General features: G+C 41.1%; 1 protein-coding gene across 2 annotated transcripts; it reads left to right on the top strand.

Moving 5' to 3' along the window:
* The first annotated feature begins 5604 nt into the window (after positions 1-5604).
* LOC138716749 (claudin-8-like) lies at positions 5605-8341 on the top strand. 2 transcript variants are annotated; one of them, XM_069849929.1, is made up of 3 exons: positions 5605-6517; positions 6997-7039; positions 8101-8329. In XM_069849929.1, exons 1-3 carry the CDS (start codon positions 5857-5859, stop codon positions 8114-8116), a joined length of 720 nt encoding a protein of 239 aa, XP_069706030.1. In that variant the 5' UTR covers positions 5605-5856; the 3' UTR covers positions 8117-8329. The 2 variants fall into 2 exon arrangements, 1 of the variants encoding a protein (XP_069706030.1); XR_011336718.1 differs by having other exon boundaries at positions 5609-7039; positions 8101-8341.
* Positions 8342-8961: the final 620 nt, after the last annotated feature.

Here is an 8961-nt window from a genome sequence, read left to right as displayed (position 1 = left end):
CTCAAAAATGCCAGACTCTTTCTACAATATTTGCATTATCACCACAACAATCTTCTTATAGCAAAACATTAAACATCATTAATTGAATCAAATCCAATCCTTTTCTTCCTCTGCAAAACTCTTAATATAGGTTTTAGGGAAGCTGGTTAAACTGAAGTTCTTCTCTCATTTCCACCTGTGAAGTCCTGCCACTGCCATCGAGGCATCTGGAGTATAACAGAAGACAAGCATTGGACAGTTGTTTTTATCTTTAATGAACTATCATGTCACACTTGTGAAAGCCTTATGATTCAGTATGGGCAGCACTTCACAGCAAGAATGTTAAGAACTTCAAAAATATAAGCCCGAGGAGTTTTTAGAAGAGAAAATTAAATGTAATATGGTGATGCTTCAACCAGTCTGGAGCAGAAATGCCACAAATTATAGGTTTCGTCTGGAGATGTAAAACTTTTAATCAAATCAGCTTAGGCAACATTTCATTTTAAAGAAGGCCTGGAATTTGTAAATTGTTGGCTAGTTGCAGGAGATGCTAGAGAATGAGACTGAGGCAACTATCTGGATGGTATAAACTGCAATTTAATTTTTTTTTCAAACACAGCAATCATGGATTTTTTTCTAAAACTATGAAGAAATATATTCATCTTGGACCTTCCTGTTAGTGATCACATCACTTTCTGCATGAAGAAAAAGTGACTTCATACAAAATATTTGATGTTATTACTCATTTCGCGGCGGAGGGGCAAGGGGTTTCAGTAAGCGTAAGCTGGGTGTCTGAAGTTGGGAGTCAGCCTCCCACTATGATCCTTTCTAGCTTGCAGAGATAACCCCAGGACGGAGGCTACTATGTGAACCTGCGACCACGCAGGTCCTATAATCTCCTCAGAGTGAACTGGTCCTGATGCGGAATGATTCCCTGAAATCTAGTCTGTTTTTCACACCACCAAGTGAACAGCTTTCTATCCCTTCCTTAGCATAGCACTGTTTGCTATCAATTCTTAGGAAAATTCAGCAACATAGTAAGTCATTTCTTTCTTCAGGTATCCGGCTCTTCATGAGGTTTTGGCTGTCTCTTGAGGTATAAAGAGGCAGATGGCACAGGAAGCTGTTGCCTTTGATGCTTTTTAACCACTGGCTGTCTCCAGTAATCCTATTTTTGAACTGTGTGTCTCTATAATGATTTAGGGAAATTTTCCTAATTAACACTTCACAAAACAAACAGAAGTTAAAAGCAACGAAATAGAAATTTCTGCACTGCATGTTAATCCAAGGGGAACATTATCACATTGTCATAGATTTTATATATGGGATTTAAAGTGCGGGGAATAAGAGAAGCAAATATGAAAGTTTATTTGGGCTATTAGGCAAAAAGATTTTACAGAGCAATTACCTGCAACACCGTTGCATTGCCAAGGATTATTTTTTTTGCACTTCTGTGGTTGTGCCATTTGCTGTCTAGACAGTAGTCTCTTGTTAGTGGTACGTGATGGAGGGAGAAGGTACAGGAGAGAAAGCTACCTCAATTGAAGAGAAGTGGCTCTTCAGTGAAGATGATTATGAACATATGTGACTCTTTCAGCTTGCACTAGATGTGTTGAGCTGGCTTTTCATGTTCTGCTACATTAGGTAAAAGACCTTAGAGAAAAATAAATACCAGGTTTTGGTATACCTGGGGCGAGCCATACAGCAGTGCATATCCATTGACACAATAATAATAGCTTTCCAAGAAAGAAAATGCTGAATAACTTGCCTGACATCAACACTCCTCTGTTTTTCTGTAAGAACATCAATAATCAGGACTCTTTTCAATGTGCCGCTGGTGTGGGATAAGATTTTTGGAAGTGTTAAGCAACCACTTCTTACCCCTTTCCCCACCTCCCCCTCAGCATCAGCGATTGCTGTTAGAATTTCACAGCTCTGGAATTAGAAAATGCTATACGCTCAGAAAGAGGAAAACCCACATTTTCCCGGTGTATTTTTTTCTACTACAACTTTAGTGGCTGAAAATGGGTCATGATAGTAACTTGGGCGCTGTACTGCTCCAGTGGAGAGCAGCAGGTCCCAAAAAAGCTGGGAGAAATGGTGCTAAGTTGCAGCCCAGCTAATCACAGGATTATTTCCTCACTTCAGCTCCTCCTCAAACTGTGAGCTGCATTCAGAAGAAAAGCTGCCTAAAAAGGGGTAGAAATCCCTTCTTGCCTTCTCTCCATTCATACGAGATTAGTGCTACCAAAATGTCAGAGAGGCAGGGAGGCAAAATGTCCTGGTGGTGGGGTACTGTTTGCAGCTAAGAGACAAGTCAGCTAAGACCAATTCTGAAATGTTACCTATTTTCTGCTCTGGCAGTGCTGTAGTTGCTTTAGGTCCATATTATTCACCAAGAATAGAGAACAATGGGTGCCTGCAGCTGACTTACTCACCTGATCTGGAGAGGAGAAAGGGGAGGATGGCAGAGCTGGGAACACTGAGAAGGGAAATACACGTTATAAAGAATAGCTTGACAGTGACATTAAAGGATATTAAATCCTTAACACAGTGGAAAAGGAAAGGAAAGGAAAGGAAAGGAAAGGAAAGGAAAGGAAAGGAAAGGAAAGGAAAGGAAAGAAAGGAAAGGAAAGGAAAGGAAAGGAAAGGAAAGGAAAGGAAAGGAAAGGAAAGGAAAGGAAAGGAAAGGAAAGGAAAGGAAAGGAAAGGAAAGGAAAGGAAAGGAAAGGAAAGGAAAGGAAAGGAAAGGAAAGGAAAGGAAAGGAAAGGAAAGGAAAGGAAAGGAAAGGAAAGGAAAGGAAAGGAAAGGAAAGGAAAGGAAAGGAAAGGAAAGGAAAGGAAAGGAAAGGAAAGGAAAAAAGGAGGTTAAATTATGTACATGCATATTTGTTTTATGACAAAATAATAGGATTCTGTGGACAATGGTGAAAAGTTATTAACTAGTTACAGGTATTTCTGATCTTTCCCTGTAATGAAATGGCATGTTTGAATACAGACAAGAAAGAATAATGAGATTCTTGACTTGTCCCCTTCCTGTGTTTTAATTGTAAACAAGCCGATGCAATCCATAACACTAAATAAGATTTCCTTACATTTTCTTCTGAAAATGGTTTCAAGCAAGATAAGGCACTCAAATTTAATCCTTTAAGAATGTACAAATACTGAATCCTTGATGCAGACACAGTCTTACCATGAATTTATACAGAAGCTTTAGTGGTTTTGTAAATTAATCAATAATGTGGTTAAATTATATTTGCACAGCTAATTATTTTCCATGTCCTGTAAATTAGAACTTCAGTAGTCTCTAAGAAAAATCAGTCCTGCTGCGTGTATCACATTTGTGCTTACTTACTGGTATGTTATTAAAGTGCTTGTTTATTTGTTCTGCTATAGGCTGGTAGCTTTTTCTTTGCTGCTAAAGTGGCAACTATGGGGCTGCAAAGCCATGCAATGATAATGACATTATTATATATTTAATATGCTGAATCCATTTTAGCAGAGATACTGTGTATTTATAGCTTTTCCCAAAAATGCTCCCTGTCTTATCCTTGGGCTAACAGAATTTAACCACTCCCTTTCCCCAAGAAGTCCTTTTTTTGATGACTGAAATGGAACTTGATTGGGTTCTTAGCCTTGTAACTCTGAAGGGCACACCATGGGTTGGATTTGATGACACTGAGGGGCTCCTTCTAACTTGAATTATTCCATGAATCTATGAGTCCAGTCATCCAAATTTTCCCAGTCAGATTTCCCAAAGTCCTGTATCCAGACCCCAAGCACTTAAGGGTCTGTATGACAGGACGATTTGCAGCAAGCAAAGCAACAAAGTGTGATTTCAGTTACACAGATGCAGGCCCTCTGATGCTATAGCAGTCTATATGATTCCTGTGTCAATCCAGTAAGAGCGTGGCCTCTCCACATTAATGCACTAGGAATATACACATTCTACCCAACAGAATCAAGTTGTCACCCTTTATTGTTGTCTAGAAAATAACACCTTTCACGAGAGATCAAGGTTTTGCAGCAGAAGGAGAGCTGTTGTACCCACTGGCCTTGCACCAGCACTGCCAACTGCTCTGGGAGAGGGAGAGCATCGCCTTTGAGGGAAGAACACTGCTCACTCCCCTGAGCACTGTGCATGTGGGCCAGCAGAGGCAAGGAGTGCAGCAAGTTGCTGGGGCAAGGAACTGCAGAGTGTAAAGCCCAGGCACAGTCAGAAATGACGTGGGCTTCAGCTCACAGGCTCCCATTATCCCTGGCTATAGGATCCCTTCCTTGTAGTGCCCAGAGACAGGGCAAACGGGCTCAAACTGCCAGGGCAGGCTGACTGACGGCAACTGCAAATACAATTGTGTGGCAGGGGAAATGCAGAGCAGGCGGAGTAGCTGCAGTGGGAGCAGACACTGCTGAGCACCAGAGCAGTAGGAGCAAACGTGAAAAAACGGGCTCCTGCGTGGCTTCTCATGCCTCAAAATGCTTTTGAAGTTGCCATCAGAGTACCTGCAGTTTTCAGGGCAAGGCTCTTAGTGCCTTTGGATGAGGAAAGGCATGCAGACAGCAGGTTTGATTTCAGAGATATAAACAAAACTGAAAGAGTATAATGGAAAGTTGCCTGGCCACAAATCAGGTCTCAAAGGACCAGAAACAGGAGAGGTTACCTGCCTCCATCATTTTAGCATGTCTTTATAAGCAGCAGCTTGCAGCAGACATTGGAAAAGCAGGTGGATATGAAAGCCAAACTGAATATCGAAAGATCGGTAAAGTGCTTCTTACTTTCCCTTGGCTTCTAACTGTAGTTTTATGCAAACACACACACACGTGCACACACAAATACACTTAGGAAACATGAAATATTTCATGTAAGTGGGACTTTTATCTTGTCTCTGTCTTTGATATGCCAGCAAGCTGGCATATTTAGCAGTGCACTGCTCTGGTTTCTTTGCATTTACTTTCTATTTTTGAAGATGTGTAAATGGCAAGAAAAGAAATAGAGGCAAGAAAGTTTGAACGAATAGCAGGAGACTAGTTTTTCATTACCTAGCTAATTGTGTCTTAAATCGATCTTTTACATTCTAACAAACTAGTTCTTGTCTTAACATATGGAATACTACTTCATAATGAAAAATTCTTGTTTATACCCAATTTTTTATTTTCCTTGTTAAGGCAACTGCAAAGATCAAGCTGCATATTCAACGCATGCATTTCTAGCTAAAGGAATTTGTAAGAAAAATCCACAGTTACTATAGTGACACAGATCCTGCCACTACAGTACTCTCCTTCAGGCTTCAGCACAAAAGTACTTTTGGGTGCAGAGGCCCTGTGGCAGGGAGTGCAGCTCTGCTTTCCTCCTGGCAATGTGCCACGGAACCAAGCCGAGGCAGAATATTCTTGCTTGTTGAGTGCAACAGCTTCAGTAACTGCACTAGTGCACGCATGTCTCCCTACTGAGAGCAGTCCATTTCTTTAGTACAGCATAGACAATACCTAAAGTTAAGGGTAGGGCTTTTTTTTTTTTTTTTTAATAAGAAACTTCAATGCAAAACATTTTCCTCAGAAGGTACATTTACCCTAAGTGGCTCTTGCTGGTTTACACACACCCTGTCCTTTCTCTTGCTTTGGAAAGTTGTTCCACTTGATTGCTCAGTTTGCGTCTTTGAGTCAGTGGTGGCAGGGGAATTATAAAAGCAATGAAGGCGCAGTCAAGTCCCAGGTAGTGTGTGCCAGATTTAAGCTGATTTAAAGTAGTGCAGACTGACTGAAACTTTCTTTGCACAAGGGACGACTTTTGGAAGAAGTTGCTAATTTCTTTTTTTCCCAGCAGCATACACCTGGCTCAGGGAACCTGTGAAGGTGTGCTCACCTCGCAAAAGCGACATGGGCAGTGGTGCTTTGCAGATCGCCGGGCTGCTTGTTGGTGGCATTGGCATGATTGGAACATTTGCTGTCACAGGCATGCCTCAGTGGAGGGTGTCTGCCTTCATCGAGACCAACATCATCGTGTTTGAGACCATTTGGGAAGGCCTGTGGATGCACTGCATCAGGCAAGCCAACATCAGGATGCAGTGCAAGGTCTATGACTCCGTGCTGGCACTCTCACCGGACCTGCAAGCGTCCAGAGGGCTGATGTGTGCCGGGTCAGTGCTCTCATTCCTGGCTTTCATGATTGCCATTATCGGGATGAAGTGCATGCGGTGCACTCAGAGCAGCTGGCAAGCCAAGGGCTATACTATTCTGACGGCTGGGCTTCTCTTCATCCTCTCGGGGACCGTCGAGCTCATTCCAGTCTGCTGGGTTGCTAACACCATCATCAGTGACTTCTACAACCCCGTGGTCAATGTTGCGCAGAAAAGGGAGCTCGGAGAGGCCCTCTACCTGGGCTGGGTAGCTGCTGTCTGCCTCATTGCTGCCGGAGGCATATTCTGTTGCTTTTGTCACTGTTGTGAGAACACCAGAAGCTACGAATACTCTGCACCAACCCAGTACCCCGCTCATAATGAGCATTTGCCCAGCAAGATGGAAAGCTCATACTCCAAAAGTCAGTATGTCTAGATGTCTCCTGATTTTTTTTTAAGCATTTAATTTGTCTAAATAGATTTCAGCTTCTGCATGGAAGGGTGGCTAAGAAGATGCCTTTGCCTTCTGCCCTGTAACTGTTGCTGTTGTGGCTGAGTTTTGGAGCTGCCGTTACCCCCAGTGGGCTCTGCTGTGGCTAATGCTGCAGCTTGAACAATCTGAGTGCATGGAAAGGTGAAAGTTTAGTATTATTTTAATAGTAACTTGGAATGGCTTTTGGGATGTGTGGTTTTGCTTTGTGTTGCATTTTATGTGCAAAAACCATGATAAAGGGCTTACAGTTCCACTGTAATAGGAAATTATGGCCTATTGCAAAGCAGAAGGAAAATAAGCAGCTGGATCTTTTTTGTCCTTCCTGGGAAGGAGGGGATAGCAGTAAATAAAGACAAGATAATAATGATTTAAAAGAAAAGCATTCACTAAAGGATTGGTTTACTGTAGGTTTAATGGAGGTTTGCATGAAGAATTTATTCAGCAGAGGAAGGTAAGCTAAAATATACAAAAAATATCCTTTATTTCAGAGAATAAAATAGCTCTATGTTCATTCTAACTATAAAATGTTTTGGGAAAGCCAGTATTTCTTTTGTAATCCCTCTGGGTTAAATTTGTTCATGTTCTTATTTTTAAAAGTAGCAGTATTCCCTTGCAAACTCCTTGCAGCTTGCGAAGCTTTGCAATATTGCACAGATCACAAACACCGTGTTGGTTACTTTCTGCAGGACTCTCTGATATAAATGTATTTTAAATAAGGGTCCTCTGTATAATCAAGTCTGTATTCTTGCTAAAATCCACTCATAATAGCATATTTTATAGGTGTAAAGAACATAAATAGTAGTGCTATTTTCTCACAATTCACATTAAAACAAGCTAAACTGTATTTTTAACAAAATCATGCACTTATGATAAGCAGCAATATAAACAAAGCAAACCTACTGAAAAACATTTCCATAAAAATTAACTTAATAGATGACCCAAATCAATCAATAGTAGTAATATTTTAATAGAATTTTGTAACCAATAAATAAGATGTAACACAAGACCCACAGAAATCAATGGAATTTTGACTTTCACAGAATCACAGAATCACAGAATAACCAGGTTGGAAGAGACCCACCGGATCATCGAGTCCAACCGTTCCCGTCAAACACTAAACCATATCCCTCAGCACCTCATCCACCCGTGCCTTAAACACCTCCAGGGAAGGTGAATCAACCACCTCCCTGGGCAGCCTCTACCAGTGCCCAATGACCCTTTCTGTAAAGAATTTTTTCCTAACGTCTAGCCTAAACCTCCCCTGGCGGAGCTTGAGGCCATTCCCTCTTGTCCTGTCCCCTGTCACTTGGGAGAAGAGGCCAGCACCCTCCTCTCTACAACGTCCTTTCAGGTAGTTGTAGAGAGCAATGAGGTCACCCCTCAGCCTCCTCTTCTCCAGGCTAAACTTCTCCAGGCTTTGACTTAGTTGACGACGCAATTCAGATTTTGGTGTTCAATGGAGAACAGCATTCTTGTTCTAGAGTTTGATTGACTGTTTTATATATTTTATAGAAAGTTTTTTATGTGATCAGCAGTTCTCAAGTAAGTTCCGCAGGCTATTACTACTTCAAAAGTTGGAAGTAAATTCTTCACTTCGTAAGATGCAACTCAACAAGCTAGAAGGAATGAAAAACTGCTCAAGAACTTTCTTCATAGCGTTTGTAAGATACACAGTAGGATGTGCTTGATTATGTAACTTCATTTTTTCTTCATTATTTTAAAGCAAACTATTTCTGCATATACACATGTGTGATGTGTATGATCTTTCTGTAATATAGAAGTGTGTGGCTGTATTTCCTTTGTACTGTTTCATTAATATGCATAGGCCAACCTAGTCTCTTTTTGTGGGGAGAGAGTAGAGGAACAAAGCTGTTGGTGTAACTTTGTGACTATCCTACACAGAACTCATAGCTAGAACACTGAAGTTTATAACAACGTCTGTAATAAAGTCACTAGCCTTGTTCATCCCTCTGAAAGGAAGGTAAAAGGTCTGATTCAGAAAACTACACATATATATACTGGTGCGTCATAGTTATCTCTGCTGTCAAAACACGAGACGACTCATGTAGCATTCATCTGTGGGTCTGAGACAGGATTCAGTGAAAAATGAGGTAAGCATATCTCTGTAAAAACCTTGCATACGTCCAATACTTCTGCTGCATTGGGTAGTAGCATCTGCTCCTGGCAAAGCACATTGATCTAGTTGTACAAACAAAATAAACAAGAAGACTCTAAGAACGCTTAGGAAACTATCCATAGGACTAACAAGAACAAAAGTCCAATGGACTGTGAGTTACACCCTAAAGTTTTTGAAAACCTTCCTTAGAGATCTTATATTTGCTGTAAACTGTTCACCTTATTGTAAAACACATG

This window comes from Phaenicophaeus curvirostris, chromosome 1 (assembly GCF_032191515.1).
Source record: "Phaenicophaeus curvirostris isolate KB17595 chromosome 1, BPBGC_Pcur_1.0, whole genome shotgun sequence".
Taxonomy (NCBI): Eukaryota; Metazoa; Chordata; class Aves; order Cuculiformes; family Cuculidae; genus Phaenicophaeus; species Phaenicophaeus curvirostris.
The sequence above is the reverse complement of the archived record's forward strand: the minus strand, read 5'-3'. Positions and strand labels throughout refer to the sequence as shown.